The sequence below is a fragment of the Phoca vitulina genome, unplaced genomic scaffold, assembly GCF_004348235.1.
Source record: "Phoca vitulina isolate PV1807 unplaced genomic scaffold, GSC_HSeal_1.0 scaffold7, whole genome shotgun sequence".
NCBI lineage: Eukaryota > Metazoa > Chordata > Mammalia > Carnivora > Phocidae > Phoca > Phoca vitulina.
In genome coordinates this window covers 31174936-31196819 of record NW_022589710.1, presented here as the reverse complement: position 1 = coordinate 31196819, position 21884 = coordinate 31174936, and the positions used below count along the sequence as shown (strand labels likewise).

Below are 21884 nucleotides of genomic sequence, written 5' to 3'. Positions count from 1 at the left end.
ATGGTAAAGGTAGATATTTCTTAAATGTAGACACCATTCTTGCTAAATGGGGGATCAGAATTCCTACAATGCTTTGGTCATTTTCCAAATTGAGATAGCATTAATAATTGTCCCAAAACCATGGTTCTGTGCTGCATGTTAGCTCTCTCTTCCAGACAGCTTTATTGAGGTATAATTGGTATACAGTAAGTTGCATATATTTAAAGTGTAGCATTTGATACATTTTGACATGTATACATCCATAAAACCATCTCCAAAATCAAGAGAGTAATAATATCCATCATCCCAAAAGTTTCCTTGGGTCATATGGTAGGAGTATGTTTAATTTTTTAAGAAACTGCCAAACATTTTTCCAAAATGGCTATGCCATTTTGCATTCCCACCAATGGTATATGAGACTTCCAGTTTCTTCATATAGTCACCCAACCACATTTGGTTGGCCAGCCTTGTTAATTTTAGCATTCTAGTAGGCAAGTAGTAGATTTTTGCTGTAGTTTTAATTGCATTTATTTCCCTAATGCCTAATGAAACCAAACACCTTTTAAAAAAACTGTTTTTTAGAGAAGTTTTAGATTCGCAGCAAAATTGAATGGAAAGTACAGAAGGTTCCCATATACTCCCTGATCCAACCAATGCACAGCCTACCCTAGCATCAACATCCCACACCAGAGTGTCATGTTTGTTATAATTGATGAACCTACATTCACACATCATTATCACCCAAAGTTTATAGTTTACATGAGGGTACGGCTTGATGTACAAATGCGTAATGTTTTGGCAAATTTATAATATCGATCATTATAGTAAGATGCAGAATAGTTTCACTGCCCTAAAAACCCTCTGTGTTCTACCTATCCATCCTTCCCCTTCCCTCCCCAAACGGTGGCAACAAACTGTCTCTATAGTTTTACCTTTTCCAGAATGTCATATACTTGGAATCATACAATATGCAGCCTTTGACAGTTTGATTTCTGTCACTTAGTAATATGCATTTAAAGTTCTTTCATGTCTTTTCATGGCTTGATAGCTAATTTCCATTAGTGCTAAATAATTGCCCACTGTCTGGATATACGACGTTTATCCACTCACCTACTGAAGGGCATCTTGGTGGCTTCCAAGTTTTGGCAGTTATGAATAAAGCTATCAACATACGTGTGCAGATTTCTGTGAGGACATAAGTTTTCAACTCATTTCAATTTATATACTAAGGAGCATGATTGACGGATTTTATGGTAAGACTGTGTAGTAAACTAAAGGCAGCCAAACTGTCTTCCAAGGTGGCTGTACCATTTTGGCATTCCCACCAGCAACAAATGAGAGTTCCTGTTGTTTCACATTCTTGCCAGCATTTGGTGGTGTTGGTGTTTTGAATATTTGTATTCTAATAGAGATGTCTAATTGTTTTAATTTGCATTTCCCTGATGATATATGATGTGGAGCATCTTTTCATATGCTTATTAGCCATCTGTACATCTTTTTTGAAGTGTCTGTTAAGGTCTTTGGCCCACTTAAATCTGGTTGTTTGTTTTCTTATTGTTGAATTTTGAGTTGTTTATTTTAGAAAAGAGTCTGCTTTGATCTGAATGTTTGTGTACCCCCAAAATTCATATTGTTGAAATCCTCATCTCTATTGATGGTATTGGGAGTTGGGGGTTTGAGGAGGTGATTAAGTCATGAGAGTGGAACCCTCACGGTTGAGATTAGTGCAGCCTTTGACAGATTGATTTCTGTCACTTAGTAATATGCACTTAAATTTCCTTCATGTCTTTTCATGGCTTGATAGCTAATTTCCAGAAGCAGCCACACAGAGCTCCCTAGCTGTGCTAGCACCTTTCTTGGACTTCCCAGCCTCCAGAAATGTGAGAAATAAATGTTTGTTTATAAGCCACCGAATTTATGGTGCTTTTGTAATAGCCACCTGAATGTTCTTTTTTTTTTTTTTTTAAGATTTTATCCATTTATTTGACAGAGAGAGAGACAGCGAGAGCAGGAACACAAGCAGGGGGAGTGGGAGAGGGAGAAGCAGGGTTCCCAAAGAGCAGGGAGCCCAATGCGGGGCTCGATCCCAGGACCCTGGGATCATGACCTGAGCCGAAGGCAGACGCTTAACGACTGAGCCACCCAGGCGCCCCATATTTTATATTTTTGATGCAATTGTAAATGGCATCTTTAAAATTTCAATTTCTCATTATGTATGCTAGTACATAGAAATAGAATTGATTTTTGTATAATGATCTTGAATCCTGCATTCTTTTTTTAAGATTTTATTTTTAAGTAATCTCTATACCCAACATGGGACTTGAACTTACAACCCTGAGATCTAGAGTTGCCAGCTCTACAGACTGAGTCAGGCAGGTGCCCTTGAATCCTGTGTTCTTGCTAAACTCACCAGTTTAGATGTCCATGATCTTTTCTTTTTTTTTTTTTTTCCTTTTGCCTGAATGTTCTGGCTAGAACCTTCAATACAATGTTGAATAGAAGCAGTAAGAGTGGATATCCCTGTCTTATTCTTAATCTTAGGGAATTCAGTCTTTCCTCTTTAAGTATGATGTTAACTGTAGGTATTTCCTGCATCAGATTGAGGAAATTTCCTTCTGTTTGCTGAGAGTGTTTTTCAGGAATGCATGTTGAATTTTGTCAGATGCTTTTTCTTTTTCAACTTGTTAATATGATGAATTACATCGATTTTTGAATATTAAACCAACCCTGCTTTCCTGGGATAAACTCCACTTGACCCATGTTGTGTTTTCCCTTTAATATGTTGTTGGATTTCAGTTGCTGAAATTTTGAGAATTTTTGCATATATGTTCATGAATGATACTGGTTTGGTGTCAGAGTCCTACTGACTTCATTGCGTGGGTTCGAAGATTACCTTCTCTTCAATTTTTAGAGGAGTTTAAGTAGAATTAGTATTATTTCTTCCTTAAACATGTAGTAGTATTATGTCTTCTCTTAAAAGTGAAGGTAGCTGGACCTGGAGTTTTCTTTGGGGGAAGGTTTATAACTTCAATTCCATTTCTTTAATAGATACAGGGTTATTCGAGTTATATATTTTTTCTTTAGTGAGCTTTGTTACTGTGTCTTTTAGTGCATTTTCCCATTCCATCTAAGTTGTTAAATTCACTCGCATAAAGATGTTTGTGATATTCCCTTTTTATCCCTTTAATAGGTATAGATGCAATCTGTAGTGTTGTCACCTCTCTCATTCCTGATATTGGTAATTTGTGTCTTTTCTATATCTTAATCAGTCTGGCTAGAGGCTTGTCAATTTTATTGATCTTCTCCAAGAACTAGATAGTTCTTTATTTTTGAAGACTCTGTCAAATTGCATGTATTGTGCTACAGCCCTGCTCCAGTAGAACAGTACATCTACTGAAAGCACGCTGTTGATAATTGTTGAATGAACCAATGCATGAAAAAAAGAACCATTGACTTCTGCATGTAGTCATTTTAATATTACCACTCTTTTAGATAACAGCCATTTCCTTATCTCTTATGTCAGTACTTTAGTACTGATAATATATAATTGAGGAGAATCTCCAGCGGCCAGATTAAATGCTTGAGGATATGACCCCAGTGAAGGCTGGTAAAGGGAGGTGAGGCAGGCAGCTAGCATTGAGGAGGGAGGGAATCTTGAGACGAGAAGGAAAATAGATAGAGGCCGAAGACCTAGTGAGTCAAAGGAAGTGTAATAAAACTGTAAGTCAGGAATCATGGGATACTAAACTAGCGACTTGGGATGAAAGATTATAAATTCTGACAATAAGAAATGAAGGTCAAATAAAGTGTAATCCAAGAGTGATTATCCAAAGTCATTACAGTAAAAATTTCAACTTAATAGCTCAGTGTTTCAAAAGGGTATTTGAGAAATACTCAGATGTTAGAGGAAAAAGGGTACATAAATCGGCTTATGTAAATCATGAAAAACAGTGTTTCTATTTATACTCCCCTCTTAAAAATAATAACATTGGGCTTAGTATATCTACATTAGCAGGAAGATCTTAAGATTTCTGGTCAAAGGAGCCACAAAAAGGTCATGACATACCTTGGTGGGAAAAAGCAGCAATCTCATTGCTTTTACCAGGCTGAAAAAACAACACTGACCTCACTAAACTTGAGTTCTAGTCTCTGTGCTAGCTGACCACAGTGACCTTGGGTTTGCATGTTCTATGCTTTTCTTGTTTTAGACATTTGGGTTTTTTTTAATGTTCAAACTGTACACATCTAAAATGTACACTTTTGTGTTTATATTTAATACACACACACAAAACCATCACTACAACCAAATTAATGAACACATCTATAACCACCAAAAGTTTACTTGGGCTCCTTTGTAATCTCTCACTCCCACCCTATCCCCTACATACCCTCACCAAGTTTCCAGGAAACCACTGATTTGCTTTCTGTCACTATACATTGTAACATTATTTTCTAGAATTTTATATAAATGGAATCATAACGTGTGGGTACTTTGTCTTGCTTCTTTCACTCAGCACAATTATTTTGAAATTCATCTGTTTTGTTGCCCGTATCATCAGTTTGTTCTTTTTATTGCCGGGCTGTATTCCATTCTGTGGCTATGGAACAATTTATCCATTTACCAGTTGATGGACATTTGGGTTGTTTGAAGTTTTTGCTGCTGCTATGTGTGGAACATGCTTTCATTTCTCTTGGCTAAGAATCAATGGGTGGAATGACTGGGTCATGTAAGTTTAACTTTTTAAGAAATTGCCAAATTTTTCTAAAGTAGTTGTACCATTTTGTATTCTCACCAGTACAGTGTGAGAGTTCTAGTTCCTCCACATTCTCTCCAACACTTTCATGGAGGACAATTTGGCAATCTCACCTGTTGAGATTAAAAATGCCTGTGTACTTTGATCCAGTAATTCCATTTCTAGGAATTTATCCTACAGGTATCCTCACACATGTGTGAAAGGACATATGTATAAGGCTATTAGTTGCAGCATTGTTTGTAATAAAAATTAGAACTAACCAAAATGTCCATCATTATGGGGCTAGATAAACAAATTGTGGTACATTGGTATAGTAGAATACTATGTAGCTGCAAAAATAATCAGGAAGCATAGATGTTTTGGGAAGGATAATCCTAACCCTAACATTGGTTTTCTCTGGGAAGGGGAAAGTAAGGCACAGAGGTGGGAAATTGTCATGTAGTCTTGTGTCCTTTCTGTTTTGAACCATATGGATGTATTACCCACTCAAAGGATAGATTTAAAACTTTTTAAAAAATGTCTCTGAAATCAAAACAATCATTAAAAGCAGAATTTTAGAATCTAAACCTTTCACTTTATAGGTAAAAAAACTAACACTTAGAAAAGTCAAGTGATTTGCCACATTCAAATGGTTAGCTGTTATAAATGAGTGCTTATAAGTTTTAAAAGGAGAATCCCAGACCCTAAGCTCTCCTTGTAGTTATTTAAAATGATGTCTTTGTTAAAAATGCAACCATTATTCTCAGGGAACAGAAGCTTCTTAAGACAGCACTATTTAATGAAACAAATACTGGACTTGGAAGCCAGAGGAAATGGGCTGTCATCCTAATTCTAATTCTGCTACTTATTATTCCCTTGTTCATTTGGAACTGGTTTCCTTGTGTGTCAAAACAAAATAGCAATGCTTTTCTCATAGGGTTGAGATCACACTCGTGGACCTTGACTCACTGGTAACGGTACTCAGTTCCATCAGTTATCTTCACCTTCCTGTGCAATAGTTCATTTGCTGTTTTTTCCCCAATTATAAAATATGTCAAATGGGGCACCTGGGTGGCTCAGTCACTAAGCGTCTGCCTTCGGCTCAGGTCATGATCTCAGGGTCCTGGGATCGAGCCCCGCATCGAGCCCTGCATCGGGCTCCCTGCTCTGCGGGAAGCCTGCTTCTCCCTCTCTCACTCCCCCTGCTTGTGTTCTCTCTCTCGCTATATCCCTCTGTCAAATAAATAAATAAAATCTTTGGAAAAAAAAAAGTGTATTTTAGGACTTATAAGAATGATATATAAACAAATTAATAGTTTAACCCATATGGATTTCCGTAATTTAAAGCAATTTCATAGAAGACATAGTATGTATATGCTAAGTACAAACATGTTTCTTAGTGAAGGACAGGAAAACTAGAAACACAATAAACAATAAAAGCACACAAGTGAAACAAATCTCCATAATCTTCAAGGTCCCAATACTTCCTTACCAGATTTATACTGATTAGAAGGGATGATATTCAAGCTGATAACTAGTTCTCTCATTTATTGAATTGCTACTGAAGGAAGTCATTAAAATATTTAACATATGAATCTAAGGTTGCCTCCTAGTTTCAACTGGTTGTGAATGACAGTTTTCACTTTTATAATTAAGTACTAGAAATATTTTATTACAAAGACTGACATATATCGAATATGCTCTGTTTTGCAAAGTCTGATTTTCCAGCTGTTAAAGGTACTGGCTACTTGCGGAAAAAACAATCACTTAAATGAAAACTAAAAATATAAAGCCTATGTTTAAAACATGGCCTTTATTAATACTGCCCACTGAGCTCCATTTTTATTTTACATTGAAATACTTCTGCTTTGCAAAGAAAAGACAGAAAAGTGCATTTTACAAGAGTACTTTTTTCTTTTTAATTCTCTGCGAAAATGGAAGGAATCTGAATCACAAGTTCACAATGTGGTAAAATGAAATTAAGAAACAATGATTTCGGTAATGCTATGCCATCACTAGTGTTTGGCTCTGACTTTGTTCTTGTCAATCAGATCCTGATACACAGTCTAGAGCATCTAGGTTATTACTCTACAGCATATTAAACACAGAAAAGGAGGTTTAAAAAAAACCCCTTTCAATGTACAAACATGAATTTAAAAACTGATTTTAAAAAATCACCTTTTTACATAATGTATATGGCAAAAATGCTTTAAATACATGATTTTGGAATTATTTACAAAATGTATCAGTCTGTGGAACAATTCACAGACAAAGCATACATAGTTGCTTTACTTAGTTGTTGCATCTCAACTTTGGGAGATAGAAATTTATTCGGCAGTATAGCAAACATAAAAACTATGACAAAGTATCTTAAGGGCAACCAAAAATTTGATCCTCAAAACAGTGTAAATACTAGGACTGCCAAAGTTTCTAAACGAGGACGTACTTTAATGATCCAGATGCCCATTTATAGTTCTATACTGTTTGAAGGACTGAGACAGACTCCCTTCAATACAGGCAAAGCTACTGGATGCAACCTCCTGTAAAAGGGACAGCTGAGAGCTATTGTCATCCAAAGAGTGAATTAACCTAGAATTTTCTTTTTTTCAATTTTATTAATATTTTAAAAAATACATAAAAATACAACATCCAATGTCTGAATAAATATATTTAACAAGTTGCAAGATAATACCTTATTTTACACAAAATTTTCAGCTTTAGAAATCTTGTTAAATAACTTCATTGTTGTTATATATTTCATTTTTGTCTTTTTGTAACAAAATAAAAACTCTGAAATTACATAGAAAAAAGACAAAATATTTTTGTCAAGGGATAAGATAGTCCACTGAAAACTTATTCACAATTCCACTGTAAACATTAATAAACATTAAAATATTTGCATAATTGTGTGCTCAAAAATCCTATAAAAAGTGGAAGACTTATTACAACTGTAGTTTTCAGTCAACTACACTTCCTTTCACAATTTATTTTGTCCCATTTACACCTTTAAACCTGGGCACACTGCTGAACATATACTTTGGCAGTTCTAAATAGCAAGTGCTTCCACAAAAATAAAAAACAACAACAATAAAAAAAAAAACACAACATAAACCCCCTACTCACCAAGTGTTCAAATACATCTTAGTGAAAGTGCAGCAGTCACTATTCAGCTGGATAATATTTTGATGTTTATCATGTGCACTTGCTTGTCTATGATTTCTATAACATTTGAAAGCTTTATTATACAAATTGAATTTGCTAAGTGCCCTTTTTCTATCTTCACAAAAAATGAAAAATTAAAGAGGAAAAATTATGACAAATATGGCAGGCTGCCTAACCTTCAGTTATTAATCAGCTTATTTTTGCAACAGAAAAAAAGAAAAGAGAGGGAATAGATACAATCCAGCCTGGAAAGGTATACAGGATATACTTAGCAATGTCAAACCAGTTGAGTGCTTTCTGTGGTTGTATTTCAGGATTTTGGGATTTATGTCCATGGCAGCAAACTGCTGGGAAGGCAGAGAAAACGTTTATCACCTGCATTCTACAGCAAGTACATTTTGTGGGGGAGATGAGGATGAGGGACTCATTCCAGTGTCTGACGAAGCAGATGACATGGAGGCTCCTGCATGAGACACTGTGGAATCAAAATAACTACATTAGACCCAAAAACTATCACACAAAGATACCTAGCCTCTGGCAAACCAGAAATTAGTCCCCTAACTCTCTGCCACAGGCAGAACACTCCTCTCAATATAGGCAAGCCTATCACGTAATTTACCTTTTTTTTTTTTTTTTTAAAGAGACAGACCTCCTGGAGCCCTCCCCTCCTCGTCCATCCTATTGCTGGAATAGTTGGCTCTCTAGGCCTGCTATGCAGTGGTCATCCTATCGCTTTCATTCATCACCTTGACATTTTCTTTACTGTTTTCCTAAGTGGGATTCCTTGTTTGCTGGATCCTATGTTGTCTTCTTAGCTTTCTAGTTTCTAGTTTGGCTTCTAGTTTCCAGTGCACAAGAAATCTGACATGAGAAACTTGATGCTCTTCTGAGACCCATTTTTTAGATATACCTTTATATGGTAAACCAAAGGGTTCTGAAATTTCACAATGGGCTTTGGTGTAATTTTTCTCTCCCATTCTTTATAGATGTTACAGTGAGTCCTTTCAACCTTCTAATTCATATCCTTTGTTTCTGGAAATTTTTCTTTTTTTTTTAAAGATTTTATTTATTTTTCTTATAATACTTCTTTGATGACAGCTTCCTCCTGCGTTTATTCAGTGCTCTTTTTCTAGAAATTCTGTGATTCAGAAGTTGTTATCTCTTGGCCAGATCCTATACTTCTCTTAGTTCTTTTCTCCTACTGTCTTTTGACCACCTACTAGGATTTCTTTAGCTTTGCTATCTATCTCTTCTATTACATTTTTTAAATTCCTGCTACCATATTTTTAATTTTTGAGAGATCCGTCTTGGTCTCTGAATTGTATTAATACTATCATGTTTTGGGGATGCCTGGGTGGCTCAGTTGATTAAGGGTCTGCCTTCGGCTCAGGTCATGATCCTAGGATCCTGGGATTGAGCCCCGCATCGGGCTCTCTGCTTGGCAGGGAGCCTGCTTCTCCGTCTCCCCTGCCTCCTGCTCCGCCTGCTTGTGCTCTCTCTCTCTCTGTCAAGTAAATAAATAAAATCTTAAAAAAAAAAAACCAACATATTTTTGTTTCAAGACTACAATATCTTTCCTGTATCTCTGTATAGTGATTATAGTTTGGTGTTTTGTATGGTAACATTGTTTTTTACAAGTTCCTTTTTATTCTCATTTTCTACTTTGGTTTCTACCTTTATGTAGAAGCTTTCCTATCTGGTCTTGTGGCTCCCATATTTAAGAGGGGGCATTAGGAGCGCCTGGGTGGCTCAGTCGTTAAGCGTCTGCCTTCGGCTCAGGTCGTGATCCCGGGGTCCTGGGATCGAGCCCCACATCGGGCTCCCTGCTCAGTGGGAAGCGTGCTTCTTCCTCTCCCACTCCCCATTCTTGTGTTCCCTCTCTCGCTGTGCCTCTCTCTGTCAAATAAATAAATAAAATCTTAAAAAAAAAAAAAAAAGGGAAGCATTAAAAAGCTAACTGGAAGCTGTGTGCGAGTATGCAGAGCTTTTCAATCATGGGCAGTGCATATATAGTGACTGGCAAGGATCTTGCTTTTTGGTTCAGGAACCTCTAAATGTTGGTATCTGTGTTAGTTCCTTCCTCTTGGGTTGACCAGCTTCTCCAGAAGAATCCTTCAGTCTCCTCCCATGAGTGAGCATAAGCTTAGTTGCCAGCTTTCAGGAAGCCAAGAGGATAAGAGTTTCAGTTGGAAAAGGGATAGGGGTCTCATCATTCAGTATTGTAAACTTTTGCTCAGGCTCATTATTTCTGATTTTGCACCTAACCCTCACCTTCAGTTATGGCTGGTGTCCCTGAGTCTACAGGGACTTCTTTCCCCTCTCCATACAATAAGTTAATTTTCTGTTTTCTGCTACAGCTGCAGAAGAAGGTAGTTTGTATCACAGGATGGGACGAAAGAAGCCAATTTCTTCCATTTTCAACCAATCTCCATTTTTAGCCTCACCTATATCCCTGCTTTCAGAGCTGGGGTGATGTGGTATGGGCTGGTTTGCTTCTTGTTTTGCCCCACTGCAAGGATAAACAAGCTTAGGTTTTAGCATTCTGCTAAAGCAGTCCATCTGCTTCTCAGCTTCCAAGAGAGAAGCTGTTGACATTTCTTGTCTACTGTGGTCTGCTATCCCATTATCTTGTTCTTGTGGGTACAGGGCTTTTCATTTTCTTTACTGTTATTTTAGTGGGGCTTCAGGACGGGGTAGATGTGAACCTATCAATGTTTAACTGTAAGTCAGTCCTACACAGTTTTAAGGTCTGAATCAGACACTACTCTCTCTCCATGATTAATCCAAAGTAATTTCTCCTTCCACCAACTCCTGTACTTAGTAATACCACTCTTGGGGTCCTCATCGAACACATCCTTCCTGCTAGAAGTTAAGATCTTTGAGATCAAAGTCTGTATCTCATTCATCTCTGTACTTCTACCACCTGGAAGAAGGCCTGGCACATAGTGTGAACATATTAACGTTGAGCTGAACGATTTCAACAAATCATTTATGATCGCAAAAAAGATAATCTCTTTGAGGATAAGCCATATACCCACTAATTTTGGTGAACCTCATAATAACAAATATAGTGCCTATTAATAGGTAACCAGTAAATATTTGTTGAGCAAAGTGAATTTCAGAGGGAGTAACTAATTCTTCCTGAGAACCCACCACATTTAATAAAATCACATTTTGTAAAACAGTTCATAGTCCTTTTTAAGAGTCTCCTCCTGATTAATTCAGTTGTTGACCCACTCATTTCAATAATATCACAAAGAAGATAAAACTAGGAATCTAAAAACAACAATTAATAAATGTGTACTATATTCAAAAACTAATGTAAATCTTCTAAAATGACACGATATATTTGAAAAACAAGGGAAGAAAAATTATAATCAAATTACCTTCTCTGTCTTTCTTTTTTAATCTTTTCCTCCTCCTGTCTATGGTTGCAACTTCAGACTTCAAAGACATGTAATATTTTCTGATTTCTTGTAATTTTTCTTGGAGAAAAGAGATTCGCTCTGTACTATTCATATTCTCTAATTCATCTAAAAGGGGGAGAAAGGTTAATTTGGTTTTTAAAATAATTATCTGAGAAAAGAAGGCAGTTCTATCAAAACTCAACTTCTAAATCAAAAGCTTTAGTTTATTAAGTTTCCATAATAATAGCTAAATAAGGCTCTACAAACAAGGATGACATTAATTAAATTCATGAATAAGATTTCTGTATATATCCCAAATTTTTTATACCAAATATGTATTACTTAAATGATCAGATAAACACAAGAAAACATCAACACACAGCAACCCTAATCTATAATTGTAGTTATTCATCCAAATAGTTTCTTTGTATTGATGATTTTTCATTCATTGGATATTTCCAGTTATCAATACTAGAAAGGGTATTTCAGTTTCACTGATACATACAAACACACATCTTATTCGTTACTGGAGATGTTTCTCTAGTTAATATTTATCAGGGTATTATTATGAAAAGGCATGGATTTGTATTTAAGATGATAAGTGGTGATTATTGATAAGAGTATTTGGAAACCTACATAAATGAATATGGTAACCACTATTTCTTATTTTGACATTTTAAGATAAATACCACTTATACAAAATACATTCAGGTTTTCTAAAGCTTCTTACTGAGTTGAAAGCTCCATTTATATGTTCTAGGGGATGAATTCGGATGTTTTTCCCTGTGTTTATCTTTTTCTCCATCTTTGATGTGAGGAGAAATTCTTGCAGGAGATCGTGCAAGCTTCTGTGGCTTAGACACACTAAGATGCTTTACTGGTGTACATTTACTTGAATTGTCCAGGACAGGAAGATCTTCACTATCACTGCTTTGTCCTATAATAAAAAATTGATTCAGAGATTATAAATGACAAAAATATCAAATTATCAAAATGCAGCAGACCCAGCAATTACACTTTTTGGTATCCTACAGAAATAAGTATACAAACGCACAAATTTCTTAAGAGTAAAGAAATGGAAATCTAAATGCCCACCGATAGGAAAAAGGTTAAAAATTACATACAGTTGATTCTTGGACAATGTTGGGGTTAGGGGCACTGACCCCCATGCAGTCAAAAATCTGCATTTACTTTTGACTCCCCAAAAACTTAATTACTAATAGCCTACTGTTGACTGGAAGCCTTACTGATACATAAAGTTGATTAAAACATATTGTGTATGTTATATACAACATTGTATAGTATATTCTTACAATAAAGTAAGCTACAGAAAAGAAAATGTTAGAAAATCATAAGAGAAAATACATTTACAGAACTCTAAAAAATCTGTGTATAAATGGATCTGTACAATTTAAACCCATGTTGTTCAAGGGTCAAATATACTACTGAATAATTTGCTAAAATTGTTAAAAAGAATGAGCTAAAGTTTACATACAAGAACAAAAATGGCAAAATATCCAATATACACTGTTAAATAAAAAAGCAAAGTTATAAAACAATATGTATAGTATTGCCCCATTTATGTTTAAAAAACAAGACATAAAACCACCCAAACTGCATAAATGAAAAAGCACAAAAATACTTGATGTATACACATCCTTTAACATGTGTATAATAAAATGTGAGCAGAAAATTGTTTGCAACTCTGTCCCTCCTCACCAAATTTGTAATTAAACATGTTTTTGCTTTTCACTTCATAACAAATTAGAATTCTGTTTTTTTTTTTTTTCCAATCTCTTACACCCTTCCACCCTACTCTCAAAAGCCAACATTGCCTTCTACTGAAAAAGCAAAGTTGGAATGTTACACACTCAATTTCCCAGCCCTTCCTCTACCTGTATCTGTCTTTATTAACTTTTGGGGGTGCTCAGAAAGAGAATGTTTTTGAAGACTAATCTCTTCAGCTATACGCTTAAAACCATCCACTCACAGCTCCTCTGGAATATCCCAACATCAATTATCCATCTTCTTTTCTCTTCAACTTCTTTTCCTAGTCTACCAACATGCTTACATCTTTCCCACCCTGAGAGAGGGAGGGAAAAGAAGGAAAACTTCTCTTTTTAGCTGGCACCTCTTTCCTTCTCTTTAAAGTCAAATTTCTTTTTTTTTTTTTTTAAGATTTTATTTATTTATTTGACAGAGAGACAGAGACAGTGAGAGGGGGAACACAAGCAGGGGGAGTGGGAGAAGCAGGCTTCCTGCTGAGCAGGGAGCCTGACTTGATCCCAGGACCCTGGGATCATGACCTGAGCCGAAGGCAGACACTTAACGACTGAGCCACCCAGGCGCCCCTAAAGTCAAATTTCTTGAAAGAAATTCTTTGTTATCCTGATTTCCACACCTTCTAATCACATTCTCATGCTCCTGTTAGGGTCCCAACATTTACAATTCACCAAATTCAATGAATGCATTTTAATCCTACTGCATATCCTATAGCATTCAAAACTTATTTCTTATTCAAACCCACTAGTGTTTAGTGATTTGCATTTGTCTCTGATCAGTACCCATATAAAGAGATAGCCCATTGAATTCTATTCTTGGTTCTTTTTATTTTCATTTTACAACTCTCCCAGAGCAATCTCATCATCTTGCAATCCTTCACATAACCATCTTCTAAAAACAGACTATTCTAAGCTCCAGACCCCTACTCCCCTAATACTGGGTACCTCTAACTCACGTTTCCCGAAATTACTCTTCCAACAACCTGCTGCTACTCCTGTATTCCATGTTCATTAACCAGTCCCTCATATGTAACTACTAGTAAGTGAGTCCTAATGATTTCATGTCCCATCACTTTAATTCATTTTTCTCGCCAAATATTAAGTCCCAAAAGTAAAACTGATATCTCCTTTCTTCCTTTCTTTTTAATCTTTTTAACTTTTTAGATAGTCTTCAAACTTACAAAAAAATTGTTAAGAACAGTTACCAAAAAATGTTTTTCTGACCCATTTGAAGGTTAAGTTGCCCAGCCACACTTGAGTACTTCAGTGTTTGTTTCTTATAAACAAGAACATTCTCCTTGTGTTAGTTATCTACAAACTGGCCCCAAACTTAGCAGTTTAAAACTACAAATGGTTAATATCTCACAATGTCTGAGAACTGGGGTCTGGGAGCAGCTTGGCTGTGTGGTCTGACTCGGGAATCTTGTGATGTTGCAGTCAAGCTTTTAGCTGAAGCTGTGGTCTCTGAAGACTTGACTGGAGCTGAAGAATATATCTCCAAGATGGTTCACTCATGTAGCTTTTGGCAAGAGGCCTCAGTTCCTCGCTTGCTATTGGCAGGATGTGCTCAGTTTACCATGTGGACCTCCCCATAGACTGCTGTGTCCTCAGGACTTGGGAACTAACTTTCCCCAGACCAAGTGATCCAAGGGAGAGCAAGGAGGAATCTGCAGTGCCTTTTATGACCTATTCTCTGAGGTCATACTCTATCACTTCATCCAGCCCACACTCAAGGGAAGGGAATTAGGCTTTGTCTCTTGCAGGGGAGAGTATCAACAGATTTGTAGATATGTTTTTAAAACCACCACACACTTAGAAAACCATAATACAACAATCAAAATCAGGAAATAAACACAAACATATTATCACCTAATCCTCAGATCCCCTACAAGTTTCTCTACTTGATCCAATAATGTCTTTTGTAGCAATAGGATCCAGGTGAGAATCATATGCTGCTTTTGTCATGGCTCATAAGTCTCCTTTAAATCTGCAACAGTTCCTCTTTGACTTTCATGATCTTTGCAATTTCTTAAATTACAGACCAGTTATTTTATAGAAGATCCTTCAGTTGGAATTTGTTGATGGTTCCTCATGATTATATTCAAGTTATGCATCTTTGACAGGAATGTTACAGATGTGCTGCTGTGTTCCTGTTGCATTCTGCCAGGAAGTACGTGAGTCCCATTTGTCCCATTACCAGTCGTGTTCACTTTGATCATTTGACAAACGTATCTGCCAGGCACTATGACGTTACTCAGTTGCCCTTTGTAATTCCCGCTGCCTCTCTATTCTCATTTCCCATCACTCCTCCTCTATACTCTACATCTGTACTGTCCAGCCACTAGCCACATGTGGCTCTGAGAACTTCAAATATGGTTCAAAAGTTTTCCTTTGAAATGCCTTTTATCTTGTATAAATTATATGCTCCCTCCATAGGATATGCATCTACTATAACCTAGAATTTTCCTTTCAGACTTGTATGAAGGCATGTTTTGGAGATAAAACTTTAATTTGTCAAAATCAACCATGTTTATTTCTACTATATTCTACAACTTAGTTTTATTCCATATTGTACAGAAGTCTTTCTCATGTATTTTATTCATACTGATTTACTAATTTCCTTGTTTCCATAAGAATCTTATCTTCTTGTTTTAAAAATACCATGATACTATTTAGAAATCAGCTTTTCTAGATTAAAGTAAACCATTCCATTCAGAAATGTAAACTTAGGGCGCCTGGGTGGCTCAGTTGGTTGGGCGACTGCCTTCGGCTCAGGTCATGATCCTGGAGTCCCAGGATCGAGTCCCGCATTAGGCTCCCTGCTCGGCAGGGAGTCTGCTTCTCCCTCTGACCCTCCCCCCTTGCATGCTCTCTCTCTCATTCTCTCTCTCACATAAACAAATAAAATCTTTAAAAAAAAAAAAATTAAAAAAAAAAAAGAAATGTAAACTTAATCTGCTTTTACCACTAAAGCAAATATTACTTTCCTATTATTCAAGATCCTCAAATACATTCCTCAATATTAAACCACTTTACATAAGAAATACAAATGAAATATGCATAAAAAATAAATCACAGCTATCCCAGCTCTAAATAAAATTGACAGGCCCCTTCAGATTAAAAATGAGAAAACTGCTATTCCCAGAACATAATAAACCAAACATTAAATTTTTTTTTCTTTTTATTAAGTAAATTCTACCCCCAACGTGGGGCTTGAACTCACAACTCTGAGATCAAGAGTTGCGTGCTCTACCAAGTGAGCCAGCCAGGCACCCCTAAAGCAAATTTATTTTTAAACTGACACAAATGATCAAACCAACAAAATGCTGAAAATATTAACACTATGCTAAAGGCAGCATTGGAAAACACCAACCTGTTCCATTCTTTTCACTTTTGGCTACAGCACTTGTTCGCTTTGGGGTACGCTTTTGCTTTTTTGCCAATAATCCACTATTTCCATCACTTGGCCTTTTCTGACCTGAAATAAGGGGAAAGAGACAATTGAAAAAAATATATACCTATTTTGGATACCATTTGTTTATTATAAAAGAGAGACATGGAAATTATTTACAGGATGAAAGATTTCACAATTTCAGTGGAATGGGCAGCTTCACATGATGCCATTTCAATGATTTATTCAGTCTACATGCTTTCCGAGAATGTCACCATCTCTAAATAAAAAATAATCCTTGTCATCTAGAACGACTTTGGTGCCTCCATATTCTGGGAGAAGAACTTTATCTCCAACTTTCACGCTAACTGGTTGAATCTCTCCACCCTTATCCTTTAGAGCCCAATCCAACAGCTACTTCTATTGCTTGCAATACTTCTCCATGAGATTTCTCTGGAAGCATAATGCCTCCTTTGGTTACAGTTTCAGCTGCACTCCTTTCAGCTAAAACTCAGAGAGGGGAAGAAACTTTCTAAACGCCTGTGTTGCCAAAACTCCGGCCGCCGCAGTTCGTACCCCGCTCTCGAGCCAATGCCACGGCAAGAGCAGCTGTAATTACTCACTTGTCTACTCCACATAAATTTCTAGCTATACTTCTTTTTTAAAGGCAGGGGAAAGGAGAGGGGGAAGTAGGAAGGAAAGAATGAATAGGAGGGAGGGAGGGAACTTTACTGCTCAAGCATTCCTAAAACTCTGAACTTACTAATTTTGGGGTTGAATAGAAAGGCTGATATTCTCCCTAGAAAGTCCTTACCCTTCTCTCTGTTTTCTCTTTCTTGAACAATTATACTACAGGTACCAGAGGCAACACTGGCTTCAAACCCATTTGCTGACTCCCTCTCACAGAGACCTTCTTGAGATTCTTCAGCAATGCTGTCAACTTCAATGGTTATGTCACTCTCACTTTTTATACTTCGAGACTCATCTTGACTGAGAGTAAGTGGTGAAGCTACTGAAAAGGTATGTTGTGCTACAGGAGGTAGGGCAGGTGGAATAGAAACAAGAGAGTTAGACTCGGAGCTTTCAACCACTACATCTTCAATACTGGTCTTATCCTTCTCATCCAAATCATCCAGATCGACTTCATGGCAAACCAAAGTCTCAGGCCCAATCAGAGGCATTGCATCCTCGTCTTCTTTCAGGGGAGTATTTACAGTTTCTTCAGCTGGACTGTCAGATTTTTCACTAGTCAATTCTTGAATGCATTGGTTTGACTCTGCAATTAATGACGGCATTCCTTCATTTTCTATTTCAAAATGTTCAGAATTTAAGTTTTTCGTTCCCTCAGATGCAGCACAGTCACTGGTCTTTTCTTGAGATATGCTGTTTGTCATTTCCATTCCATTCTCAATTCTTATTTTTTTCTCTGGTGATGACTGTCCCAGTATTTTCCGTTTCAACTTTTTTTCTTTTGCACATTGGTCAGTTTCATCTTCGGTAGTAGAAGAAAAGGTTTTACTGTCTAATGAAGAAAATTCTAGACTCTGAGCTTCTATATGAGGTTCACTTCCTGCTTCATCCTGGCTAAATGATGAAATCTTTATAATTTCTAAAGAAAGATCTTTTGTCTTGCTTCGTCTTCCCTTTCCCTTAGGAGATTTTTCGGCCTCTTTCTTAACTTCTTCTATGTGTTCTACTTTATTTCCAAAAATCTGTACTATTTGTTCGTTCTCTCCAACTTCTAACTTCAGTGTTTCTAAAGGCTGCATTTGTGTCCTTTCGTTTTCTTTTAACATATGTGCAGCAATCTTTGGGTTTTCTTCATCTAGTTTATCATCATTTAAATTTTCATTTTTTTCTAGTTCTTTAGTATCAGGAGAAAGTTCTTCATTCATCAAATTCTTTTCTAAAAGGTCTTCTGTTTCACTATCAGATGAGCAAGAGTCTGCAAAAGGAAATATATTACAAAGGTTTCTATGTTAATTACCAATGTAACTTTAGAATAAAAATTCTACCAAACAAAACTCTTAGCCATTTATCTCTGAATGCCTCCCTGTAGAAATTTCTGATAAATCATACATTTGTGCCAAAAATGGGGGTACTTCAAATTAAACTCCATGTAAAAATACAATACATTGAAAATATTACTATCTCAATTCTATAAAAGAATTATTTTGTATTTTTCACTAGTATCATGTTTAGGCTATGTTAATCCTTAGAAAAATCAAAGGACCAGGGGCGCCTGAGTGGCTTAGTCGGTTGAGCATTCCACTCTTGGTTTTGGCTCGGATAATGATCTTGGGGTCATGAGAGTGAGCCCCACGTCGGGCTCCACACTCAGCAGGAAGTCCGCTTGGGATTCTCTCTCCCTCTGCCCCTTACCCCTGCACGCATTCTCTAAAATAAATAAATCAATCTTAAAAGAAAAAAGAGGGGCGCCTGGGTGGCTCAGTTGGTTAAGCGACTGCCTTCGGCTCAGGTCATGATCCTGGAGTCCCGGGATCGAGTCCCGCATCGGGCTCCCTGCTCGGCAGGGAGTCTGCTTCTCCCTCTGACCCTCCCGACCCTCCCCCCATCATGTGCTCTCTCTCTCAGTCTCTCTCTCTCAAATAAATAAATAAATAAAATCTAAAAAAAAAAAAAAAAAAAAGAAAAAAGAAAAAGGACTAGTACTGAGATTATATTAATGCATTAGGTGGTTTGATCTGAGATCTAATAGGTACTGATTAATAAATTGATGGCATTTTGTGTCCCTAGAAAGAACTATTTAAAATAATTCTGGAAAGAGATGTACAAAATGAGCAATTTGAATTCCCAAAACTTTAAATGTTCTTCTGATTAAAAGACATAGAAGTATAGGCAAGCTACTTTTTTTTTTTTTAAAGATTTTATTTATTTATTAGAGAGACAGAGAGAGACAAGCAGGGGGGAGGAGCAGGCAGAGGGAGAAATAGGCTCCCTGCTGAGCAGAAAGGACAACACAGGGCTGGATCCCAGGATCCTGGGATCATGACCTGAGCCGAAGGCAGACCCTTAACCAACTGAGCCACCCAGGCGCCCCTAGTCAAGCTACCTTCTTACAAAAGAAATCATTCTCATTAAGTTAAAGAATTTTTAAAATAATAAAGTTGGGCTGTAAGACTGTACAGGATCTATAAAATATAAAAATTCTGGGGGCGCCTGGGTGGTTCAGTCGTTAAGAGTCTGCCTTCGGCTCAGTCATGATCCCAGAGTCCTGGGATCAAGTCCCACATCAGGCTCCCTGCTCTGCGGGAAGCCTGCTTCTCCCTCTCGTACTCCCCCTGCTTGTGTTCCCTCTCACTGTGTCTGTCTCTGTCAAATAAATAAATAAAATCTTAAAAAAAAAAAAAATTCTGCCCACATGGCGATCATATTGTAAGCAAGTTCAAAAAGGCAAACTTAAATGTATTTTAAGTGAAAAGGTATATGGCTTTGTGGTTTTATCATATTCAAAATTTAGAATCCATTTGTTCTTATGTTAAAAAAGAGCTTTTATCTGGGAGTTGAGCAAGACTGAGACTACTATGTAGTTTCATAGGTTGTACACTGCACAAGAGCATGCTATCTAAGGACACCTTTCACTTTGTGGACATCTTGCATTTGTGTATTATGACAACTTTCCAGCAGATGGCAGTAATGAGGTAGGAGCATGCCCTTTTCTTTACACACTAACACCATATGGACAAATGGCAATCTTGTAGTTCAGAATAGCTTTTTTCTTGAAGGGAGGGAAAATTTTATTTAAGACCACTATTTAACATTTTAAATTACATGGGAAAGCACATGAAAGTAGAAAAGGGGGGAAAAAGTTAAAAGCAAACTAGAATATGTTCACCTATACTCATCACAAAATGCCTATACCACATTACTTTGTGCTTTTCGAAGATTTTGGTCTCAGCTTTGTTGAAATATCCTATGTGAACAGCACTGAATTACAAGAAACACTGATGCATGTTTTGAAAGACAGTGTAGCACACAGTAGGATGCATGACTTGTCAACCCATCTTCTTTAAAATAGAATATTCCTACAATACTGACAAGAAATTCCCAAATTAAAGTAAAACATCACTAAATTTTAAGTAAACATGATATACTAAAATATTTTCTTCAAACCAAATTTTGTAGTTTATAGGAGATTAAAAAGTTTAGATGACTTTCTATGAGTCTCTCCACAAGTGAAGTTTTATTATTTATATTATTGATTTTTAAAAAATCAATGATCCTCAAAATTGAGCACCTTCCATTCCATTTGACAGGGGTGAGCTGTCTGGCATATTGCTTCGAGCACTTCTGGTACCTGATTTTCCTTCACTGTTTGGAGTCTTAGACAAACCATACGGCATGTTTGATGAAAGTGTAGATTTTAAAGGAGGTCGTCCTCGTTTTGACTTCTGCCTCTCCTCATCCTTCTTTTCATCCTTTTCACTGTCTTCTTTATTCTGGGTAACAACAACAAAATGTATGAGAAGGGCCAGTGCCTTAGAAAAAATAAACGTTCTACTTCTCCAAGGAGAACCGTAACTCAAAAAGGTTATGTATTTTATATGTCAACTCTTAATTTGTGCTTATAGAAACATTAAAAGTAAGTAGTTTTCTAACACAGTGTATTTCCATGAATATGATAGTGTACAGTTTGCAACACTGCAATTACACTGTGAAAGCCAGAGTCCATGCATTAGAGAGATGTACAACTACTCTATACTCTCCCCCTCGTTCCTTACTACTCCCTGAGCACCATTAAGCAGGCAAAACACTAGGTGAATCTCTATAGCAAAGGCTGAAAATCAAGGGTGTGGATGTGAGTACAACTAGCCAGCGGGTATGTGTATTAAAATCTAGTATTAGCTTTAAAGACAGTTGACTTAAAAAAATCCTAAAATCTGGCAACCCTGAGTCTGCATCCCACAGGAGACTGGTGAGTTCCACCCCACTTGATGAGGAATGAGTCCTTTTTGTCACTATCAATCCTGCTTTACCCTTTTTCTGTAGAGCCGCTATAGACATTTGAGTTTGAAGCCTATATCCTAAGGGGTCCCTGGTTTTTATCTTTCCTGAAACAGTGTGATAATGTGTTTACATTTTTTATGTTTTTAGCTTCTGGGTTATAAGAGAGAAAATCACAACTACCTTAAAAGAATCAAGATGATTATTACAATGAGAAAACAAGATTTATAAAAAACAGTACAATATAAATAATACCTATACTTATCATAAAGGATATGACTCTATATACATACTTTTGCTTTTTTCTTTTGTTTTTTCTTTGGTCCACCTTTGTCCAAAGGCCAGATTATCCTGTCAGCCTTCACCCATTCATCATACCTTAAAACAAAGAAAAAAATTAAAACTTCACAATACCTTATTTGAATGTACGCACCAAATAAAACAACAGTGAGAAAACTAGAGTTTG

General features: G+C 36.7%; 1 protein-coding gene across 3 annotated transcripts in view; it reads right to left on the bottom strand.

Moving 5' to 3' along the window:
* Positions 1-6506: 6506 nt before the first annotated feature.
* Positions 6507-21884, bottom strand: part of ARID4A (AT-rich interaction domain 4A) — a 64902-nt gene continuing 49524 nt past the window's right edge. For 2 of the 3 annotated variants that reach the window (XM_032405199.1, XM_032405201.1), the window contains 7 exons: positions 21712-21796; positions 20712-20913; positions 17268-18398; positions 16436-16540; positions 12012-12218; positions 11261-11407; positions 6507-8349 (listed from right to left, as the gene is read on the bottom strand). In XM_032405199.1, coding sequence (XP_032261090.1) covers positions 8246-8349; positions 11261-11407; positions 12012-12218; positions 16436-16540; positions 17268-18398; positions 20712-20913; positions 21712-21796 — 1981 coding nt within the window. In that variant the 3' untranslated portion in view covers positions 6507-8245. The remainder of the gene's footprint in view (positions 8350-11260; positions 11408-12011; positions 12219-16435; positions 16541-17267; positions 18399-20711; positions 20914-21711; positions 21797-21884) is intronic. The other variant, XM_032405200.1, reaches the window with a different exon arrangement.